Genomic DNA, 24,628 nt, shown 5'->3' on the forward strand with positions numbered 1-24,628 from the left:
TTTGACATGTTAAAATAAATATATGATAATGCATGTCCACATGCTTTGTCCTGGTCAAAGAACACAAGACTTGGCTGAATCCTCTCCCACCTCTGAAACCAAACCTACACCCTCGCATTTCTTATTTCATGAAGACGATTAAACTTGGGTGCACCAAGTACTGACTTTAATTATTATCATTGCATTTTCTGTACCTTTAAGACATCCTGTTAGTTAAAGACGCTCATTTGCTATGTTACATTGACGATCTTTGTGGTGCTACTCCACTTTCAGCGATGGAAAGAGACGCAGCAAAGCTTTAAGGTGCAGTCAAAGTATTAGACCACAGAGGAGCAAAGCATTAGTGGGTGCTGTCCTAATGAGCCCATCCATCATGGGAGAGTACAGTGTGGTTAGCTGTACTGTCCCACTCCTTCTACACTCAGAGGCTACTTACAGCCTCTGAGCCATCTCATCAAAGCATCACTTGGACCACCAGACTAAATGAGCACAGTGGCATTGATCCATTTCAAGATTTACAGGATGCGAAAGCAGCTGTCTGTGTGTCGTTTACAGGAAAGAACAGCACAGGAAACTTTGGAGAGCTGCAAAAATGTACAGCTATTTACTGCTAAAACATCATAAAAAGTCTCTTAATATGTGATTGTGAGGTGTTTTCCATTTAAGGTTAACTTCACAGAGCTGTTCAACTTAACAGAACTGTGAATTATTTCAAATGTGAGCACTTCAAGGGGAAAAATACTTTTTCTGAAACATGATGAATGTGAATATGGCGTGACTCATGGTCGCCTTGGTGCTTACCCAGGATGAGAATGGTGATTCCATTGAAGACAGCTCCAACGTAGGTGAACAGCCACATGACCACAGCCAGCTGGTGGGAAAAACAAAGAAGCCCACAGGGCAACGCAGAGAGGTGAGGCATTTCTTCATGCATACCTCGTTCAGAGTTTCACTGATCCCTGGACATTCTGTCGATTCTCAAACCAGGTCTCAAATTCTAATGGCCTACACAAAGCAATAAAGGTCAGAAAACACACTCCACAGCATCAATTCCATCAGTGCAACAGTCCTGTCATATTCACTACTCTTCAATAAATAAACACTAGTTTTAGCTAAAATAGATAGATATAGATACATATAGGCAGATAGACTCTGAGTTTCAGAAGTGTATGAGATGATTTTGTGACATCACAATGATCTTGAAAGCCAATAGTGGCCCAATCTGCAACTTACACAATCATATACATATTACATATGTTCATTCATCATTCATATCCCTGGACTTTGCAGGAGGAGGAGATGTAATCGAGAATTCTGATGTAATTGAATGTTTTGGGATGAAAAAGACATGCCTGGGGGGGGCCTTTAAGCTGTTGTCTGGGGTCTTTTTAATATTCACCTTGACAGGGAGAAAACTTGAGGGAAGACACTGAAATATATGAAATATTTTTTTAGCATGTTTAGCATAAAAATCAAACTATTATTCAGGGTAGAAGGTAAGGCTCCATCCTTGATATGATTATAGAACTTAAACGTGTGATTAATGACCATGAGAGTGGTGCTGAGGACTGTCCGGGCTGATCAGGCCTCCTCTCAGGACTGTGGAGGTGTGGACAAACTGAGCTTGACTGCGAGCTCCCTGTTTCTCCTGTTAGCTTTGTTGCACCTGTTAGGGAGGGACAACACATCTGCCCTTCTCGTTTGTACAAAGGCCAAAATCTAATCATTCAGATTAAGCCAAAACACCTGTGTGGGTGTGAAGGGCCATTAAAGTAAGACTCGAGTCAACTTAACAACCCGTTTTCAGAAACTTTTAGAGCCTTGTGAGTAGGGTTGGGCGGTATGATGTACGTTTCCACTGTGGGAGCTTTCCCTTAAGCTGTATTCTACAGACACTGTCACTCACAGTGTCTGCACTGCTGCACTGCTGCCCAGCGAGCAAGTGGGCGTGTTGATGACGTCACAGAGAATCGCTGCTTCTTACACCCCTCACCTAAACCAAACAGAGTGTTTTCAGTAAGTGAGAACACGTCTGACAGAGACAAATGTGCTACATGTGTGAAACCATGATTCTGCGGACACTGTCCACAGTTCATGTGAAAAAGTGGCTTTAGTGTCTCTGCTATAATTCAGGGCGGCAGTGTGATGCAGCAATCCAGCTGAAGTTCCAACTAAAAGAAGAAATAATCAAGTATGTTTAACAATTTCCTAATGGAATTTACAACAGTTATAATACTGTGATATGTACTGTTACTGTGATAGAAGAGTCTATGCACCGCGTCGTCCACTCTAACTCGGGAGGCTTTGGTATGAGGCCCTTCCTTGCTTTCCACTGCACTTTAGAAACTGGGATGTTTTGGATATACGTCATTAAAAAGGCCACAGTGGGACTGTCCTCATTCTTGTGTGCTGTCTGGTCGGCCATAGAAGTAAGCTGCTGCAGGACAGACAATAGATCGTGGCGCTGATACTATTATTGATTTTCTTTCATGTTTATGTAAAAATGAAATCTAGTTTTATGTACCAGTGCTGAATCCACCTGCTCTTTAGCTAAAAAATAATAGCATCTAGTGCCCTTAACCACTCAGTCTGCTCCACGCCACGCATAGTGATTTTTTTTTATTTGACTACAGTCTTGTTTCACTAAGCTTTTCAGTTTTGTGTTTGAGAACACTTGTGATAAAGCAGAAATATGACAGTGAAGGGGGCTACGTTCAATCTTGTTTATGTTGCTTTCAGGTCTTTGTAGAAGCTTGCAGCTGTATATGTAATGTATTTCTGAATATGTGTGGGTTAAATATCTTTTATGGTAATTCTATTTCGTATGTGCAAACAAATACATACATAAATAAAAATGCCCCACCTGACGCGTGTAGCTCAGGAGCTGAGCTGAACTCAGAATGAAAGCTGAGTGGTTTGCTCTGCTCTTACAGCAAAGTCACGCTATGAAGGGATCTCTTCAAGGCCAGTATGGACAGGAGGAAAGATTACACCAACCAGTGACTCTCCACGTACACATGGCATGTGCATACTGTACTACTGGAAGCTGAACTTACTCATTACATCATAGTCCACACCCACTTTGACCTAGAATAACCAAACCACAAGCTTCTGCTGTAACAAACTGAATTAGCACATGCTGTTTTCAGTCTAAACTCTGCTCCTTTTCGGTTGATCTCGTAACCTTCCAAGTACCTTACACATGTTTTCTTTTTCATTTTCAGCATGACTGAACACTCAAAAAATACCAATTTAGCTGTAATGTCAACCCTCCTTTGTCTACCAAATGTTTAATGGTGATAAAATCTCCTACTCAAACATTTTTTTGATTGAAACAGTCAGAAGTCTTTCCAGTTGACTGGTTAATTATTGAGCCGTCTTTGTAGATCACACTGAGCCACATGTGTTTCATGACAGCTGGACAAATGGTGTGACCTGATTTTAAATTTTGTTCTGATGCTGTGTTCAAAGCCACCTTTTTAGGTTACATTAACTAGATAATCATCATTCAACAAACTAATCACAACTACCGGGGTTTACTTCACTGCTACAGATCACATTCTGAATATAGTTTGACTGATTGCCCCCCTAGTGATGAGTTGCTAATTTCTGATCAGAGCAAAGGCTGCACCCAGGAGTCTTTGTGAACAGACTGGGAATAGATTCCCATTATAATCAGACTAAATGTTTAAAGCTCAGGATGACAGTGGACAGCGACTGAAGGCTGGAGCTGCTCACCTTCAGGGAGTCCACAAGGTCCTCGACCAGGAAGAGGCGGCTCATTTGCTTCAGGGCTCGGTTGATGTAGGTCAGACTGGCGTCCACGTGCTTGCGGAAAGTCTCTGGGGGGATGCTGACATCCTTATCTATCAGCGTTCTGCAGAGAGGGAGGGGGAACAGAGAAAAGTGAGCACGAAATGAGGCTTAGTGTCCAGGCTAAAGGTGCTGCATACGAACACAACCAGCCTGTGGTGAAAACATTTAAGGAACAAACTAACAGGAGGCCTTTGTTTTTTTTCTTAGTGGCTTGAAAGAGCAGATCTTCAGAATCTTCTTACCATGTAGCACAAACTCACCATAATAATCTCTGTGAGGTTAATGGAGTTGTTGATCAAGACCAATTGCCCAACGACTGGCAACTCTAGATTGGGCAACTCTAGAGATTTCTTTCTTTCAAAACTAACCTTTCACTTTTCTCACTTTTCTCTTGGGGAGTCGGGCATAATGTTATGAAACCGAAGTGGCTGTAGAGTTGTTTCAATAGTGACAACTGCAGAAATGTCTTATTTCCCTGATTTCTCAACAAATACATGTTGTGATTTGGAATTTCTGAACTGAATTGCTTCAACATCTTTTCAATCTCTGTTAAGTTACTCGTGACAACAATCAACACTTCCTGTGTATACAATTCACATTCAAATCTTGTCAGTAGGGGCCCAAATCCTACTTGTTTCCGGCAGGCTTTTAACTTGAAATGCATGCAGGAAGTGACAGTTGCACAACAAAGACTGAGAAAAAGTAGAAGCAAATAATTAGTTAGTGGATGAAAACAACACTTGGAATTGATGCTGTGGTCGTGTACATCACACTACATTTATCAAGTGAGCCATTACAGTCCAGAGGCTGTATTCATAAAGGTTCCTCGTGCAAAGAGAAGCTCTGAGAAAACTGTTAGAATTAAGACGCTTCGTAAGAAGTTCTCCTTTCAGTGAAGACAAGATCCTGGTGAAGATGAAAGATATTCACAAAGTCTTTAACAGAGCTCCTAAGGTAAAAACTGTGAGGAGCAGGGAGGAGGACTTTTAAGAGGCTTAAGAGTTTCTTAAGCAGAGGAGAAAATGGTGGAAAGACAAAGGCGGAGGAGAAATATTCTCCAAACGCTGAATGACAGTGAGTTAATGAAACGCTACAGATTAGATGGTGCAGGGATAATGTTTGTGGTCGATCTCATTCCAGACGCACTCAAATCTCTCACCAACACGACAACACTATAACAGTAGAAATGAACATGATTATAACATGAGGATATTTGGCAACTGGAAAAATGCAGCAGTGCAGCAGTGGTGACTCGGCTCTGTCAAAAGCTTCCATCAGCAGAATGATCACTCATGCGTTCATGTCCTCATATTGTGGTGCAGTTCATCTCATGTCCACTTGATGTCCATGGACATAGCGGCTTACCCGGTGTTGTTGTTGTAATTGATGGGAGAGTTATGTTAGAGTTATGTCAGTTACCGCAGCTACTTATATAGGCCGGCCAACAATAACAGAAATTGATGAAAGCTGAGTCACATATTAAAATTAGCAGCATGGTAACAAACCTTAACAAATTAATATAACAACTATTAGCATGTGAAGACAATGCTGTGTAAGTAGGCCTGTGTTTTCAAACATTCTGTAGGCTACTTATAAAGTTTGGTTTAGAGATGTTCATTACATAAAATAGTATTCATTATCACACCATGTCTTAATGGAGACCAAATTCTCTGATTAGGCCTATCAATTTTACTGTCCATTATCACTTAGCATGCCATTCATCAACCAATCACACCTTTTAAAAACATGGATCGTATCTAGAAATGTGGTCAAACAGACCTCCTCACTATGGTAAAAGTTGCAGTCCCTTCCCTGCTCAGAGTCGCTCTGAGAATTCGCCTAAATCACACGTAAGCTCAGACTCCGGGCTAGAAATGTTTAGGTCAAGTCGGGAGCTCTTCGAGAGGACTCTTTAAAATGTTTTGGAACACGGCCCCAGGTAACTCCATCCCCATTCATTTTTTTAGTATTTATTTGTGTTGGCCACAACTTTTATTTAGGACTGCCACTACCTGAATATTATTCTGAGAGTCTGTGATAAATATATTCCATTATACTGCCAAGAGTGCTGAAATAATGAGCTATCTTTAGCTTCTTAAATGTGCTAATGATCTTTTCTCTGTTATTGTAAATTGATTATCATTTGGTTTTTTATCCCTATGATTTGATAAAAAAAGTGACTTTTGGATGTCACCTTGGATGATGGGGACTTCAGATGGTACAACTGTGCTATTGGCTATATTAATCTGCATTTTCTCCTCCTCAGAATCATTTTTACAGGCGTAATGGGCTATAAGGAGGACTTAGTGTTGCGCCTTTGAAGAGGAGCTGTGTGCTGAACTTTACGAAGCACTGCCCTGGGCTCTGGCTCCACCATAAAAGTTGTTCTATAAATAAAAGCAGAAGAGGCAAAGGTTACAGCAGGCAATACCATGCCTGACCTCTAACCTCTTTAAAGCTGTGTGTAGTTTTATGGTTGACACGAGGCAGTTCTTGTGGCAGTGCAACGCAGCAACAGGGCTCAGTGCCCTGCACTGAGTGACATCTCAATCAATAATTGATCCTTTTTACATAATTCCAGACAGACGGGTGGGATATTAAATCGTTTCGTGGGTGAATGTTTTGTTCAGCAGACTTTGCAGCAGCATGTGCAAAGCATTTGAATGTGTGTCCCACGACATAGCTAGCATTCCAAGTATAATGCTACTGCAGCTGCTAACGTCCTGTATGTGAGTCTCAGTTTCAAAATGTTGAGATCTATAAATTACGTACGTTAAATTTGTATGTTAACTGTTTTTGCATATAACACTGGTGCTACAGAGGTTGAAAGCACAGGCCACAAAATTGCAGCTTGAGTATAAAAGGTCCATTACCATCTAAAAACAACCACAAGTAGTGCCATTCATCACTTACACAGGCATGTAACTAGCAGAGGACATTAATGCTGCATCCAACCCTTCACGAGGAATGTTTTCAGACAAACATCATGTGCACATGATGGTACATTGCACGGACATAACACCTCTTGCTGCACAAAACATCCATTTATTAGACTTTAAAATAGTGGTATAAATCTCAGTGAATTTATACCATCATACATACAAAAATGAATCAAGAGATCCATTGGCCACAACTAGAGTCTGCAGGCAGACGTTAAGTTCTTTGTTTTTTCCTTGGGTGGCTTGTCAGGGGTTTTGGTTGACAATACAGTGTCATTTTTTCATGTCTTCTAGCTCAACTCGCTAGTGGGTGTAAAGCAGATGACGCATTCGGCTTGTGAGATGCATCTCTGCTGCACCACACTGCAGCAGCTTCTGACCTGTTCAAATACGAGCTACATATATGTTTGCACTGCACAGCCCTGACAATAAACTGTCAATACTTTCTGCTTGAAGAGGTTCAAAAATTGACATGGTCATCTGTGCTCTCTTTCAGGGGCTTTTATCACACAGACATCAGAGTCCTGAGAGAAACATGGAACACTGCCAATTCCAACATCAAAATAAAAACATATTTTTAGAGTAGTACTGAATTCTGGGAGATTTGGCCTTACTTGAAGGGGTGTCCCTCGCTGGACTTCTGCACGGCCTGGACGACTGACTTGTAGATGCGGAAGGTGATGGTGACGCAGAGCAGGGCCAGGAGCAGGTAGGAGACCACACTGATGATGCTGAAGGCTGCCAGCGACAGCAGCAGCAGCATGGACAGGCCAAACACCAAGCCCGACTTCTTGGGGTCTCGCCAGTGGATCAGATCCTTGACTGCAGAGAGGTGGAGGAAGGGGGTCAGACTATGGTTTGCTCAGAACTGCAGAAAACAAGGTTACACACTAAAAATACAGGCTGCAGCCAGTACAGGCGATTTCAGTTAATTTTGAGTGCACCAGTACAAATAGTTTACAAATGGTTGCTTTAATGGAAAAAAATAATGGTGTTTGTCTTTGTAAAACTTGTAAATCAGCCAGGCCTGCGAGGGTGTGGAGAAACACCTTCAACCATGCAGCTCTGGCCCAATAAAACAAATAAAGCACCATAAATCTCTTTTGGCATCTGCAGTTGAGAATAACTGAGGAAGGGGAACTGCTACAGACGCCTGTTTCATGTTTGTATGCATGTCTTGTGAGGAGTCGTGCATGCAGAAGCGATAGCCTCTATACATGGCAGTTATGTAATGCTAGAGCGGGTTGGCACTCTCAAACTGCCACTCCTTCCCTCTGCGTCGGGAAAAAGGGGGGGTATCTAAAAAAGCCTTGTGTAAGTGGTGGAGAGACCACGTGGGCTGATGCCTCAGGGACAGTTCAGGCCTCAGTGCCCCAGCTACTTTAATGGGAATGTTATATAGGATCTTAAAACACAAAGACGCACACACACACACACGAGAGAAAACTGAAAACAGCTACAGCAAACTTGCTTTTTAATCGGACACCGACTCCCGTTACACAGTCTCAAATGTGTAAAGCATACATTACATTCTTAAAATGTGATTCCTCTGCAATGCAACATCCAAATGACCTCTATTGTTTTAGAAAGCTTAAATCCCATGTTTTGAGCCGTTACAGCACTACTCTGACTTCGACTGAAGCCTTTGGCCACGTGGAATGCAGAGGGAATTTTAATTCCTTTAGATGTTTTCACGTCCCTGGCTCTGACTCTACTTAGTACTGAGTCAGAGGGGTTTCATGCACAGTATGCAAATGTGGGTTAACAGAACATAAGAAACACCTCTCAAAACAGTGCAGCCCCGTAAAACACCACAACTAGGCACATGATAGGATAATCCAAAAAAGCTTTTTCAAATTTAGCTATTGACGCTGGGCTTGTAGGTGATTGGTGCAGCAGCAGGTTCCATTCTTGCCTCAGTTGCATTAATCTTTTTGTTACTAAACACCACCTTTGTTGCACTTACTCCTGCTTATCTACTTGTTTCTTGTTTCCCTGTGCCAAGGAACATCATTTGGCCTTTATATGAGGTGGCGGCACCACATAATACCTATTTGAATACATTTCCATTCCTTCTTTCCATATTTTGCATACTTACAAGTTTATGGTGCAGTCATACCAGTATTTCCAACGGTTAAATTTCAGAGTGAAATGGATGCATTTAAATAGAATTGTTGTAATGGATCGATGGATTTGCTCACAGAGGCAATTAAATTCACAGAGTGGATGCTGAGCATTTTATAAGGAGAAAGACTACTCAACTGACTGCTTTAATTAAATTTAACATGCAAATTTCTGCTGCTGACCTGAAGCGTTCATAACAGAACCAACCTCTGAAGGAACAGCTGGGGAGTCTCTTAATTTGCATCCATGTTTCCCTCACTTTTGCTTGCATTTCTGAGTCCCCTCCCTTTACATTTTTTCTAATAAGTCATGAACTATGGAGGGTAGCACAACATTTTTTGCACAGTGGGTTCTGGGGAAGATGCAGATTTGACTGATATAGGCCACGCCCACTTACAGAGCTAAAACATAATTTTTGGTCAACACATTTTTTTCTCTTCACTCTTGCATCTTCACCAAACTTTGTACACACCACATTTAGATGACTCTGAACAAAATTTAAGAGGTTGTTTGTGGGTGCCACTTTCTGTAATTGTACTTGGTTACCAAACTTTTGAAGGCGTGGCTTGATAGATTTAACAGGTCATAATTCTTCAATACAATTCGGACTGCAACCTCTTTTGGAAATGTTGTGCATGCAGCCACATTTCACAAGTGTGTAACAGTTCACACAGTTCAACCTACAGAGAGCACTGCAGTAACATTAAAACCTGATGTTTCTACAATTCTGCTGACTTGTTCTCCATGCATGTGCACGACCGACTGACCCATACCACCAAGAGCTGCACCAGGTGGCCATTAGTAAAACACCACCGTACTCCTTATTAACTGGCACATATCATTAATGTAATATTCCATGGTAACCAAATTAAGTTGTATAGATGGTGAGCCTGTAACATTTGGAGGTGGTGCTAAAAGATTTGAAAAATTGTTGCTGTAGCAGTGTAGTGGGGGGTTTGTAAAGCAAGTTGAGCAGAATAAAGTAGTTTGTGAGTAAATGCTATAGCTATGGGAAAATCTAGGTATAGATAGGTGTTTTAGAATTCAGGTTGTATAGAAAAAGGTCTTTAAAAACAATAAGAATACTAAAGCATTTTACATGTATATATCTTTGTATCATGTGCTAGTGATGACAACTTTTTTTATTATATTCAATATATCCACATGGCTAGGTCTGACTCCTTTACAATTTGCTGCCAAATGTTCATATAGCAGGTACTGTTGAGTAACAAATGATTATGCTCAGCATGCCAAGAGCAGAACCTGTTTACAAGAATCTGAGAGAAAAGCAGCAGCAGCAGCAGTGTTGTGGGGCTCAGTCAGAAACAAAGAGAGCTCTATTGTTCCGATTCTGAGCCTACAATGAGGCCGTGTGAAAACCTTGTAACGCCAGTACAATACAATTTCCACCTACCAACTTGGTGGGTTGACCACCATCCAGGGACAAGCGGATTCATGAATCTTTTTTCCAAACTTTTTAAAAACATTAAACTGCACAGTTGTCAAGGGGGGAAACAAAGCTGACTTCCAGGGAGATGTAATGTTTTCATCTGACGGGAACAATGAGTGGGGTTTCCTCACCCTGCACTGCAGGGGTGTGTGCGTCCTCCCAGCATGATTTGCTGCCGGTACCCACAGGGAGGCAGCCGGAGCTTGACGGGCCGTGTTCATTAACTCTCTCTCCCTGTATCTATGTCTCTCGTCCTCTCTCTACTCTGCTGAGGCGCAGTGGCCTGCTTTCACTGTGCTGCATACTGCTCTTAAAGGTACACACATTACCACAGGCCTGAGTATAAACAACCCTATACCACAACTGCAAGTGTGACAGGTATAAAAGGGGCTGTCTTCAGAGAAAATGTTGAACTTCATAACATATAACATACAACTCTCACAGCTACATCACAACGACCTCACTTCCACCAATGCTGACTGAGAGGAGGGTTTCTGTTATCCGATCTAATCTAATGAAGTGTGATATATTTAAATGTTCCAGGTTGTAATGTCTAGTGAAAATATTCTGGCTCCCGATTTAGTGAATTAAGAGTTTACTTCGTCCTGTCTGATTCTGTCGAGTTTGAATCAAGTGTGTTTTACGATTACAAAATTACTGCTTCTGTAAACGGAGTCTTGGAACTTCCATACAAACGAAAAACAACTGCCTCACATGAGAAACCACTCGGGTTGAAAACAAGACTCAAGAGCAGTAAAACTAACTTTCTTTCAAAATGGAAGCTTAAAAAAGTTCTAAACACAGAGATGTAATAGAGGTGCATTATGGCCACCAACTGCTGCTCTCAGATCACTTAAGAACATGGTAAGAAGTCCTGCTGCGTAAATCATGTGACCTTAGAGGCAGCTGGAGTGCTACATTGCTTTGTCCATGTCAGACACGTTCTCGCTTTCTGGAACTGCGTTAGGTGAGGCGTGGCACCTGGATGGAGTGTACAGAAGGCGGAGGAGGACTCATCCTTAATGATGACTGTTATTGTGTTGACACCAATACTAAACATTTTTCGACAATCTGTAATATCAACGAAAGAGTGGAAAGCAATATACATCCAAGGATGTATATCCAAGGATACATCCTTGGCCTAATCTCTACTGGTGGACACATTTCTAATGTTGCACGTTACAGACCGTCAAATCATCCAACCCTACTCTGTAGGGATCCTTTCAATAATGTTGTCAGACACTCGGAACAACAGTCTGACCCCATCTTGGTGGCAAAAACAAACATGAGTGTACGGACGTTGATGGTGTGCAGACACCTGGAGGGACTACATTGCATTACATTAATTATGTTTTGCAGCGTTCTCACTTACTGGACCAATTTCAAACATTGTTGTCCCCATTAGTCACCCTTGACACAAAAACATGGGAAAATACGGTCCATAAACACCGATTATACTCGACAGAAATGCCTCCCATTTGTCCAGGACTTCGAAATCTTCCAGGACACGACTGACCGGGAGTTGCAGTCCAGTGTGCTGCTCAGCGCAAAATTAACTGGATAGTTATCGGTTAATGGCTGTCAGGCTATTGGAAGCAAAATTAACCGAAACTGACGACCTCAGTGTGTGGGTGGACATTGGAAGATACTACCTTGGACTATAGGGTCATTCGATGGCAATTTTTCACGTTTTCCTGAAATGTTATAGACCAAATAAGTGAACAATTGAAAAAATATTTGAAAGATTAATCAAAATTGAAAATAATTGTTTGTTGCAGTTTGTTGCAGTTCCTATTTAGTAATTGAGGCCTGTGTGCTTAGTGGACCTGAAATCTAATGATTTCCTGCGACAAAAGAAAGATCCTATGCCAAGTATGTGCAGGAAAAGTGATGCATCACAGAGACACATTTCACCCAGGACTGAATACAAAACAAACTGGGTTGGTACACAAGATTTAGTGGAGGATGTTTCAGACCAACCACTGTAAGCTTCAGAAGCATGACAATAGTTTATGGATTGCACCATACTGAGAATGCAGAATGAGCTTTTAGCTCTGACTGGTGGACGGAAAAGTTTTTGGAAAACCAAAACAATGATGGGTAGCTGTGACACATTATGAGCAGTGTAACTACCAACTATTTTAGTGGAGTAACTGGCAATGAGATTATTTTATGTAACAAACCATTATGTCTGTTGAAACCATGCTCTCTTTCAAGTGACCCCATTACAAACCATTATGTCTGTTGAAGTTACTGCCTCCGACTGAAAACAAAATAATAACCCTAACAAACAAGACATTACAGGTCCATGTCAGACAGTTTAACGGAGAGTCAAATATCAAACACAAGTATTTACATGTGCCTTTCCTCCATTTTACAAATCTTCACACAGAGAATTAACACAAATCTGAAAATAAATGGACTGCCTGGTTTAAACTCATCTTCAGAGCTGATGAGTTTAAAGAGAGGGTCTGTTATTAGAACTGATCCACGTGGAAATGTAGAGAATCACTTTAAAAAGTCTTTTTTAACAAAAACACGTATGGCAATGCAGCAAGCATACCCAGCATGACAACAGGCACACACCAATTGAAACAAACTCATCTGGCCAAATGTACCCTGCCTCATAACCCACTGAGTTGTGGAGCAGCACTGCAGAGAAGCACTAAAATAGTACAAGTTCCTGGCTAGAGGGGGATGATTCAACAACGCAGACTCCTCTACAGAACACGACACAAAACAGAGCCTCCTCTTCAACACTGTCACTAATATCACAATTACAAAACAATAACATTATGTGTACCGCTAACACACTTCACAGAACACTGACACATTAGCTTTAAAATGAAGCTACATTGACTGACATTTCCTTTATGCTGCCTCTTTTGCACACTTTCTGTAGTTTCTTGTTGCTAGAGCACCAGCACTCTGTTCTATAGTGTGTCAACTCAAGGTTAAAGTATTCAACACATGTAGACATACCACTGAATGTGTTAGAATTAGTGTCTGCATACCAGCCTCTGTGCATACAGTATGTGTGTGGAATGGAGATCATGTTTGCAGAGAAGGGGAGGGTACTGCAGAACTGGCTGCTGTAACTCCGCTCTGGTCAACCTTTAATGAGCAGTATACACAATAATTATCACAGTAAGCTGTGGTGCATGGAAACAGGCTAGTTTACAGCAGCTCTCACATTCAAATTTAGTTTTTAAAGGAAAGGGGCAAATAGAACTGGATGAAGAGAGGAGGACTGGACATGTAAGGGCTTAAGACCTGACAGCAAACTCACTTCCCAAGATGGCATCTTGCCTGAAACTGGAGTATGAGTTACGAAAACAAAACAAAAAAAAATTTGCACCTTAACATATGCAATTCATTTTGCATCACTTCGTTTTTTGTACCATGCCTTGTCATCATGTTATGGTCTTCAGCAAGTGTGCTGTGGAAAGTTGCATCAAGGCAGAAACCTGACACTGGGGATTGACTGCAACCCGTGACTTCCAAGGTTCTTGCAAGCCAACACTTGGGTACCATATTTGAACCCCCACCCACTCTCTATCAATGGACTACTGCCGAGCTATAAAGGACAGAGGGCAGGAGAGGGTCAAAAGCTCAAATGGAGTGAGGATCACTAGACCATATGCAGCCTATAATCCCTGACAACTGCAGTCTGAACAGTTTTAGCACACTGTCAAACAAGCCTATGACTTTCAGGACGAAGATTTTTGTGTATTGTAGTTCAATAGCTACGTAACTTGCTACTTGACACAATCTCCTCAAATTGGGACCGGGGGTGGGCAGTATGATATTAAGTAATATGATTATCATCATAACTTTAAAAATGGTGTGGTGCATTTCATGTGAACTCAAAGGTGGTGTCCCTGGGCATTGAGAGACGTGTCTTTCCCAGGCGAGCTGCGTCTGGTCTTCCTTATTGCATCAGGCGTTTAGACATTCTGACACGAGAACACCTGCTCCAATTACCTAACTGCTTTTTAACATTTGAGGCCACACATGGGCCATCATGCTATAATAATCTGCATTAATGACTACAGGTTCTGAATGTCTGATGACGATGAGATGTCCTCATGATGAATGATGAACTGAATCTACTTAATAACCTAATTCTCCAACAGAGCTAAACTTAAAGTTTAAGCGATTTGGTTTCAAAAAGACCGTGGGACTTGTAAACACTCAACTTTGTTGGTAGTTGGAGTTGCCATTTTAACAATAAAGCGGTTTTCTGTGTCAGTGTTAAAGGATTATTATTTTTTACATTGCAAAATAAAAATGTTACATTATAAACACTAACACAAAGTGTCTGTTCAGAACATGGCTTATTTTCAACTGTCATTTTTGTGCAGGTTTATAGTTCTATTATTGAGGTGGTTGTGACATTTCCCCAAGTCATCCATGCTAGCATTTCAAGGTGTGCTGTGGTGCAACTTCCCCGACCCTCTGGTGATCATATCACTGATCTCAAGTAACCATGATTGGATGATACAAAAATAGAAACAATCCCCAAAACCTACATGATGTAGCGATTGGACAAGAGTCAGGATTTCCACCCCTCTTGCAAGCTCTTTTTTTTTCATTTTTCATGTGTACAACCAAGCGCAACATGACTATGAAGGCTTTCAAGGGGACACTGTTTGAAGTGTAGAGTGTGGCCTTTAAGAACAGGTATAAACACTTTTGAATTTAGATATGACCAACCTAGTTCATTTGACGCATGCCTGTGTGCTCTCCTAGAATAACTCCTTGCTGACATGTGACAAGAAGTGGCTACTATGTATTAAAGGGAAGCCCTTTAGGAAGGTGAGCTAACAGGTACAAGGTTCAAGTTAAGGAACACCATCATGGGGCTTGTTGCAAGTGAGAAAAGGGGTCCTTCTGAGGTGACTGCATGAGGTTAGCAGGCCTACTGCCCAGAAGAAAGAAGTTTTACCTGATAAGTGGGTTAGTATTGCTGTCAAGACATGCTCAGCAAGATGATAAGCTTCAGCCACCCATTCGTCGATGGCTTCTACCTCTTTGGAATACGTGCTGTCGAACACAAGGTTGCTTTGGGAACATGGAGGATTAGGAACTGAGGTAAAGGAAGACTGCTCTATAGATGTTGCACTGGGGTTAACTTTGTCCTGGCTAGGAACCTTTGACTGCAGAGACACAATTTCCTCCTCCTCCTCTTGACTGCTGCCCAACTCTTTCAAAGCACTGATAGTAAGCTGTTCTTGTTCGAGATCCATCACCATGGTTGGAGGGGACTGGGAAGAGGTCAAACCAGTTTTGCAAAACTCGTCCTTGGAGGGACCACCTTGGTGTGCACTGTCGGGTCCTTCATCCTGCCTTGATTTCAGGCACTCTCGCATGAAATCCACAAAGCTATCTGTTGGCTCAGAAACTGAACTGTCAGCATCAATACTTTCTGGGCTGTCTGCTGTATCAGGTGCATGGTGACCTGCTTTGGCATCTTGTTGGATCTTTGAGCCAGTGTTCTGCCCTGGGAGGGAGCTGCCATTTGTCAAGTTATCTGTAACAATGTTGGTGGTTATCTTCTTATTGAAATCTTGCTCATTGGCGCTGCTTAGTGTTTCATTTTGGAAAGAGGAATATGGGTCTTGGGTATACTCTCTTAGAGACGGCTGAGCAACTGGTTTGGGGAAGGTTTCATCGTCATTCATTGAAGTGAAATCTTGCAGATTCTGACTGTCCCCAGGAACATCATTTTGTGCAGTACTTGCATTCAGTGTTTCAACATGGATTTGAGAAGGATCAGAGAGAAAGCGCTCCTTAGCATTGTTTAGTCCTTTGCCATCAATGTCATCCAGGGGAGAGGATGCATCATAATCATAATCAAATGACTGTCTGTCATAGATATCATCTTGCATGAAGCTTGTTTTAGAAAGGGGAGCCCCCACCATATAAGCCTCTTTTGCAACTGTGTTGCTCTTTTCATCCACTTTGGATTGGATGTAAGGAGTTTGTTCCATGAACACAAGATCCGTCTTACACGGTTTGACCAGGATATCTTGCGATTCATCTGACCACTCGTCGTCATTGTCTGGGAAGTCGACTTCTTCATTTGTGACTTTGAAAGGGGAGGGTTCATCGTTTACTTTATTAGAAGAGTGCTGTGATTTTTCAGACTGTGCTTGCGAAAAATCTGAGTCTTTCGAATCAGTTTGATCAGGTAGGGCCTCAGGTTTTGAGGCAGATTCCTCATGGACTGTTTCCGCGAGAGATTTGATTAACTTGTGTTTAGGAGAGTATTCGGCATCAGAGTCCACAGGTGAGGATGGAGGAGAGTAGCCTTCCATGAATTCAGTTTCTATGGGGCGTGTCTTAGATGGTTCATTTTTGCCTACCTCTGACTTTGTGGTTTGTGGAGCCTCTCTTGCTGGGTCTTTAACAACCTCATAATCCTCATCTTCCTCTGCTTCAAGCTCCATTTCCATCTCCTCCTCACTGTAATTTGGCTCGTCAGTCTCAATAACATTGATGGTTGGAACCTGCATTAGCTTCCTCTCTGACCTTGGTGGAGGAGTCTCCTTTTCCTCAGTGGGAAGATTCGGAGCTGCAGAAGCAGGGGTAGTGGTAAGATCATGTGAAACTGCTGAATCAGAAGATGTTGGAGGAACAGAGACACCATCTTCAATGACCGTATCATCTGACTCTCCTGAGCTATCCACTTCACTTGCCTCTGGGGGCTCCAGATCTCTGGTCCAAGTGGGCTTCTTCTCATCTGGAACATTCTGTTTAGCATCCGTGCCAACTGGTGGTACAGATGGGGAGCCAAAGAATGCAGGAGGTGCAGGCGAAGCTGGAAGCACTGAATTGAGATTTGATGGAGGCTGGACACCTGATTTTTCCTGCTGATCCCACATGTAGGCTGTTGGCAGAAAGCTAATGTCAAACTCAGACTCCTCAACACTTGGCTGCTTCTGTGCATCACTGAACTCATCCTTCAGTTTTGGAGCTTCAATAGGAGAATCCATGAAGGCATCAGGGACACCAGCAAAAGCAGCAGGAGCATCAGGTATTACTATGTCAGTCTCCTTCTCCTCCTTTGATGCAACACTGTCTGAAGTCAGGGTGCCTTTAATTAAACCTACAGCATCAAAGTCTGGCACAGGAGGTAAATGAGCCTTCATCCACTCTTCTGTTTCTTCAAATTCATTTACTTGTCTTAAATCTCCAAGTACTTCAAAGGGAGATTCTGGTGACTCTTGATCAGCATAACTTCCTGTTTTCTGGACAGTTGGGGTAATTTTCTCAGTGGGAGATTTTGGGTTCTCAGTGGGTGATTTCTCATGATGGCGGTCTCTGAAGTGAGAGAAACCTCCATCACTTCTAAAATCTGGTTCCTTTTTTTTGGCAGCAAGAGCCTCCAGTGCCTTTATTCGCTCCGAAACAGGAGACGTCTTTATCGGTGAATCCGGTTGTCCGTCTGGTGGCCCTGCTTCACTCCCATAGTTACCAGGGGTGAATGAGCCAGGTTGAGAAGGAAAGCGAAGGGATGTTGCTACACCTTCACAGGGCTTGTCGGAGCCCAGGACCACTCTTTTGTCTGCATCGCCATGCATGAAGAACGACAGCGAAGAGGAAAAAAGTCATAAATCACAGACACTAAATTCCCATGCAATTCTAACATTATTCAGCGAGGCCTTAATGTTGCAGCCCAAGCACTCATGCATTGCATCATGGAAATGTAAGGCATTTGAATGATCTTCACTTTTAGCATGCTGCTCTTAACTACTCCACAAAGTTGCCATCAGGCAGCACTCAGTATGATCAGAATCATCTGAATGATCAATGAAGCAGCAAAAGAAATGAAATCTCATGTGGCTATGGTGATTTTATTTCTGTTGCAATTCGTACAGCAAGTACAGATGTACATATAGCTTTATACACTTGCAGACTTGAAGTTTCTTTCTGAGTGTGAACTGTATACAACATTTTGCAGGGAAAACACAGCATTTCAGTAATACAGTCTTCAGCCACTACTATATTTGAAAAGGTTTTGATTTGAAAACTATTCTCTGTATGCTCATGGACCTAAAATAAATCTGATGATACTGTGTGACTTTTTTTCCAAAGCAACAATATCAACCATTCTCCTCTTAGTTTCACAGATTATATCTGTGCTTTGGCTTACACCCCAAGTCCTTTTTTATTTATGTGTTTAAAGGTGTGCATAAGGCCTTTTGTTCAGTTTTCTAGAGAGAGAGAACTGATTATACAACTACTATTTGTATTGCCATACAAAATTGGGAGTCACTGAGTCTCTTCAATGTAAAAGCCCATGTCCATTTTACAGAAAATAAACTACAAATGGCACTAAAAACTATGCAAGACACCATCCACACAGAACACCATGCAATGAAAATACTGAAGTAACAAACATGGATGAGAAAAAAGGCATCTCAAAAAACTAGCCAAAGGTCCAAAAGATAAAAACTACCTGTACTTAGCCCTGCAAGGACTTTTTTGTATTGCTGAACACAGTATAGATATTTAAAAAGTAAAACTTTACCAATAGATCCCTGTAATAACACAGCCTTGGTTGACAGATGGAGCAAACACCTCATGCTACAGATGCTACAACATCTAGAGAGTTGTGCTTCCCAACCAGAAGGTTCCTGACAAAGAATCAGGCTGTTTTGTTGCATAAAGCCTCTAGCTTGGGCGACTTTAAGTTTGGCTATTTTTTTAAGAACATTTTTTTTTTTTCAAAAATGTATTGCTCCCCAACTGTGCTCATTGTCTGTGTCATGTGCCAAGGCAATATCCAGTAGGAAGAGGGAAGGAGACCAACTGTCAGTAATATGCTACATTAGCCTGGCAAATCAACAATCAATAATAAATGCCAGCTCAGGTCTCAAATTTGGCAGTGCCTGTCAAGTTTAGTCAGGTCAGGTATTAAAACACAGGCATGGGCGAGGTTCGGGTGTCAGTTTTAGGCCCATACAGAACACTGATGTGGACTGCTAAGATAAGCACCAGCCACTGGTCAAATACAAACAACAGTGACAAGGTTCAACCTTGCCAATAAGTTACAGAGCAGCAATGGAAAACTGACAGCGTAATTCTGCAAAAGGTAAGTAGTCAGCCAAGAAGATAATGTTTCTCAGTAACATTTAGCTTCCCAGAAGCAGGAGGAAGAATTAGGTGAAAATGAAGATTTGATTGTGGAGAAAATAAAAACTGAATGCACAATATGATGGACAGGAGTAATAAAACCACAGTTTTCCTTATCTGGCAATTTGTTTTTGTTTTTTTTTTTTACTGGGAAAATCTGTTGAAGCTGACATATTTAAAATGTATTTCTCTCTGGTCGTGATGTCCAGTGGAAAAAAAAATCAAGTTAGATGTTGAAAATATTCTGGTTCTACGTGCTGTTTTCCCTTGCTGCTTCTCTGATGTCCCCCCTCCCTCTCGCTCCACTCCTAATATTTTCACATCTAACCTGGAGAATTAAGACTTCATTCCAACCAAACCAGAGTTGATGGTGAATGCTGGAGCAGTGAAAGACGAGCCAAAGTTCTGGGGAGTTTTTTTTCTCTGTAGGGATCATTTCCATAACTGTCAGACACTTAGGATAACAATCTGAGCCTGCCAGTGGCAAAACAAACACTTTTAGCAGATGTACATTGACGGTGCACAAACGCCCAAACGGATAACACTGCAGTCCATTTCAATCCGGCTGCAGTGCTCTCACTCAATATTGGACCAACTGTTGTTTTCTCCATTAGTAAGTTGGAATCAAAAACAATATACACAGATAATATTTGACCAGAATTTCTCCATTTTGTCCATGACAATAAAATCTTCCAGGACATGTGCACTGGCACCAAATTTTTCAGAAACTCGGCACACAACACACTTTCATCGATTGACTGAAAATTAAATAAAGGTCAAGCAAATAATGCAGCACTTCGAACAAAAGCACCAGTCAACTTAGCATATTTTTAGTTTTGACAAATTCCAGCAACTCTTGTTTTTTTCCACTACCTCAGAAACAAGGTAAGTTCAGCTGGACTGTTGTTAAAAGAAAGTGTTAAGTATTACAAGAACTTTAGCAATGCACATTAACACACAACCAATTCCATCCAGAATTCACTGAGTATTCATTTAGGCTTTCCAACACAACGGAAAAGAAAAGAATAAATCTAAATGTTTCGCTCAGATGAATTGCATTCATTGTTGTGGACAGTTATTTGCTACATAATTAGTATTAGTTAACTGCCTATTATAACATCAAGATTATGTAATGTTCAGATACCAAAATGGTGAAAAATATGCCAAGAGTTAGATAATACTTCTGTCCTCATGCAGTTGATCAGGTTATAAACACTACAGTCTAGCTACTACTCAGCCACACAGCTGAGGCGGCTTTTACAGTCACAGTATGATGCTTTTATAGTATGATGGCAGCGCCCCCCTCATAAACCACGAGGGCCCCTTTTCCATCCCAGAGGCCACAGAGTTCCAAAGATGTTCCAAGCAACTGCTTCGATGCTCACATGATCCCTTCCAGCACCAATGATCTCCAAAGTCATTTTCAACAGCCAACATCAAGCCATCGCGACAGGGAATTGGCAGCTATATTAGGGAATTAACATCAGCTGCCCAGTTCAACCTGTGCACACCAACCTCCACATACTAATCACCGTGACTGAACTTTTATTCAGTGACACTCCAAAAGACGGATTTCGAGATTCACTAGTTTTGTGTATGGTCCTGATTAGTCCTACTTCAAGTGAACCTTGCGTTGTTAGCTATGTTGTGATTATGATCCCATGACTGCAACCCTCCCCTGCCACTGTATAGACACAGACTTTTCCACTGATGTCCAACTGACTGGTCCACTTTGTCTTGGATAGGAGTGCCACCTCCCCTGCACAACAATACAATGCCTTGTTCAAACTAGGCCACATGAATGGACTTTTCCATCTCGCCAACAGTGTTGTAGTCCTTTGGTTCTGTACTAGTCAACAAATTCCAAAACAGAGGGTGCTCTGAGAGCATATTCTCAGATGTTAGGCAAAGCTAGAGCCACTTGATTAGAACCTAGACTTCCAGTGAGACTATAATTAAGGAGTGACTTTATGGACATGGTTTAGATAAAGCTGTCGACAACTTTGCTTTGTAATAGGCAACTAGTCATGTATCATGTGCCAAATTAGGCCTCAGTGGGCTTCCACATTTGATTTATGTAACCCTTTCTCTGCAGTAACTGGAGTAGAGGGATTATGTACGTGGCCTAGGTATGACAATCGTTTGTTACAATTACCAAAAACTCATTCTACCCTGAACATGAAATTATGAACAAGGAACTAGTTTAGTTTGGTACTGCGTCTTCTTCACTAATTTTACTTTAATAAAGCAGTTAAAGCTTTAAAAGCTCAACCATGAAGGCATTTAGACTGAAACCCCTGGCCCTGTTTTACTGATTAAAAACAGTAATGCATGAAACAAGTCACATATCCCTGCTGAGCAGCAGATGAGTCAGTAAGAGTTCAAATTGCACAGGGTGCAGTCAGGTCCTGTCATTCCTCAGAGTGAATGGGTTGAAAGCTTGTGACATCAAGTGAGAAATGATACCGTGTGACTGAGAATACTTTGTGGCTCATGATTTCATCGACCCTAATATATATCGATCCTAATATATAACAATTTAACAAACACTACTTTCACAGTATTGGCTACCATTTGTTCACTCAAGTAGAGACTTCTAACACTGCTTAAGATCACAGCACAAAAAGAATTTCAAAATAAAGAAGCAAAAGTGGTCAAAGAAAACCTACTACTTAATGCTTAAGCAAGGATGTGAGACATGCACAAAGGCTATGGAGCCATAAGCAGATAAGTGGGGTGGAGGGCGAGTGAGCAGCCACAGGCAATGGTGGATAATATCTCCAGTGCCACTCATCCTCCAGGGCCCGGTTGCTACTGGAGCTTGGGGGGGGTGGGGGTGGGAGCCTCATATACTAGGGCAGGAGGAAGGTAGGACCCCCCCCTCGGGACACCAACCCAATCCATTTTTAGGTTTCTGTTCTTGTGCGCACAATGTGAACTTGAACTTCTCTGCTTTCTTAAAATAAGGTTGCAATCTTGGGATTATCTTGAACCTACAGTGAGTGCTGCTGACCTAAATAATGCTTGCTAGCAGGCGGTGCCTTACCAGCAGCTGCAGAGGCATGGTTTTACAGGTCTAATTCTTGGCCTCTGTAAAGCTGCTGGAGATAGGTGAGAAACAAGCAGCACAGCATTCTGATTTTTAGTGACTGCTGCTGAATTGATCTATCACCTCCAAGTCAACAGAGGCACATTACTGAAAATGCACCACAGACGTAAATAGCTGTGTAATCTGTTGGGTGAGTACTACTGCCCCGCCTATGGCTATGCACACATACATTTTCTGCAGCCCTAACAATAAACTAACAGCAAAACCTGTCAATAGGTCAAGATGGCTATTTACAGCATTAGCTGGAAAGGTTACATCTCAAGTTTCAGTGGGGGTTGGGAGTGGTGAAAAAATTACCAATGCCATATGTCATTGAAAACAGGAGTAGCTGTGCTGCCTGGCTAACTCACAATTAGCGAAGTAACTGACAGTCAGCAGTGTTGGAAACAGATGGAATAGCATGACAAGGTTTGTAGGTGGGGGATGGGTAAAGACCAGTCAAACTGGGAAAGATATGAGGTTAGGACTGAAGCTCACTATGTTGTTGGTTGTCTTTGCAGCTTTGTTCCTTTTTTATTGGACTCTTACGAGCAGGAGAGGGGCACTAGAAAGAGGGATGAAGTAGAGCGGTACAGCAGCAGGCCAGCGAGAGAGTACAGGACAGAGGGAGAGAGCAGGCGAGCAGCGTAAGAACCATACACTTGCCTTGAGGAGACTGAATGAGAGATACAGGCGAAGAGGAAAGAAAGGAATCTGAAAAAATAAAAGGACAGAAGAATGATCATCCTAGAAGAAGTAGTAAGGAACTCCTATCCACTGCACCCATTCAAATAAAGGCATTCAAATCAAGAGAGAACAAGATTGAGCTTATCCAACCTTAACAACTCTACATGCTATACAAGAACTACTACAAATAAAGACCGGAAAATAGAAATATTAACAGAGATGCCCCATGCATATGCTCTCGTAGTTTACTTCAATAAACCTACAATAACTTTAAAACATGCACTTACATTTGCTACACAGGCAAGACCAAGAGTTTATTTAAGCAGACAAAAGATTTCTCACTTTGCTTTAGTGTTTCCAACAAATTAGCTCCAGCTGAAAAACTACCATTTCTTCTTTAGTACTTCCCCCATGGTTGATGTTGCTAGAAAAGGATTCAGCAGGACACAAAAATTTCATGTATACTATATGGCCCTTTTTAATGGTTTGGCCTAGGCTCATTATTTGAGAGTCATCTGAATGCAACCATGTACACTGATATTTTAGACAAAAGTGTCCAACAGTTTGCATTTGTCCTTTTCCTGTTTCAACATGACAAAACCGAACACCAAATCAGTTCTATAAAAAAAATGATTTTCCTAGTTTGGTATAGAAGAACTTCACTGGCTTGCAAAGAGCCCTGACCTCAACCTCATCTAACACCTTTGGGATGAACTGCAACACTGACTGTGACCCAACCATCAGTATTGGACATCACTAATGCTCTTGGATTCCCTGTAACCAGGTACAACACCTAGAGGAAAGACTGAAACCAGAAGAGTGGAGGCTGGAGTCAGGGTCCACACACTTCTGTAATACAAATTTGCAACCATTTCTACTTGTTTGAGGAGATTACATCTCGCATTTAAAACAGCTGTCATAGTGTGTCAGAGTTCACAGCTTATTCTTCTTTGTCGTCAGGCAGGTTGAGAAAGTCAGGGGACAATTATCTTGAATCATGGGTGAGGACTGAAGATGTGTGAGAGTTTCGGGTTTACTAAGGGGGTGTGGCATCTCCCTCAACTCAGCTCAAAAGCAGTTTGTACAAGATGAGCAGGTTGAGGTTGGCGTGCTCTTGTGGTGCAGCATTCTTTCTCTCAGATTCATGCAGCTGTTAACCTTTTAACAAACCACACCTTCACGTTTTGAGCCACAATGCAAGCTCTAAATCGCTGCACATGTGCCAGAGGCAAACTGCTGGGAGTTAAGAAGGCTGCAAAAAAACAAACAGCTCAAATCAAATATATACATAATCTGAAATTAAATAAAGATTATTTACATACTTATGCACATCAAAACAAAAAACATTTATAAATGTCATGACAATTTGAAGAATGCATTTTA

At 41.7% G+C, this 24,628-nt stretch overlaps 1 protein-coding gene across 2 annotated transcripts in view; it reads right to left on the reverse strand.

Moving 5' to 3' along the window:
- rtn3 (reticulon 3) overlaps nt 1–24,628 on the reverse strand; it is a 35,268-nt gene that overhangs the window by 5,871 nt on the left and 4,769 nt on the right. Inside the window, exons 2-5 of one of the 2 annotated variants that reach the window (XM_041964701.1) lie at nt 23,225–23,272; nt 7,370–7,577; nt 3,739–3,877; nt 802–871 (exon numbers count right to left, since the gene is read on the reverse strand). In XM_041964701.1, coding sequence (XP_041820635.1) covers nt 802–871; nt 3,739–3,877; nt 7,370–7,577; nt 23,225–23,272 — 465 coding nt within the window. The remainder of the gene's footprint in view (nt 1–801; nt 872–3,738; nt 3,878–7,369; nt 7,578–23,224; nt 23,273–24,628) is intronic. The other variant, XM_041964702.1, reaches the window with a different exon arrangement.

The sequence above is a fragment of the Chelmon rostratus genome, chromosome 23, assembly GCF_017976325.1.
Source record: "Chelmon rostratus isolate fCheRos1 chromosome 23, fCheRos1.pri, whole genome shotgun sequence".
Classification (NCBI taxonomy): Eukaryota; Metazoa; Chordata; class Actinopteri; order Chaetodontiformes; family Chaetodontidae; genus Chelmon; species Chelmon rostratus.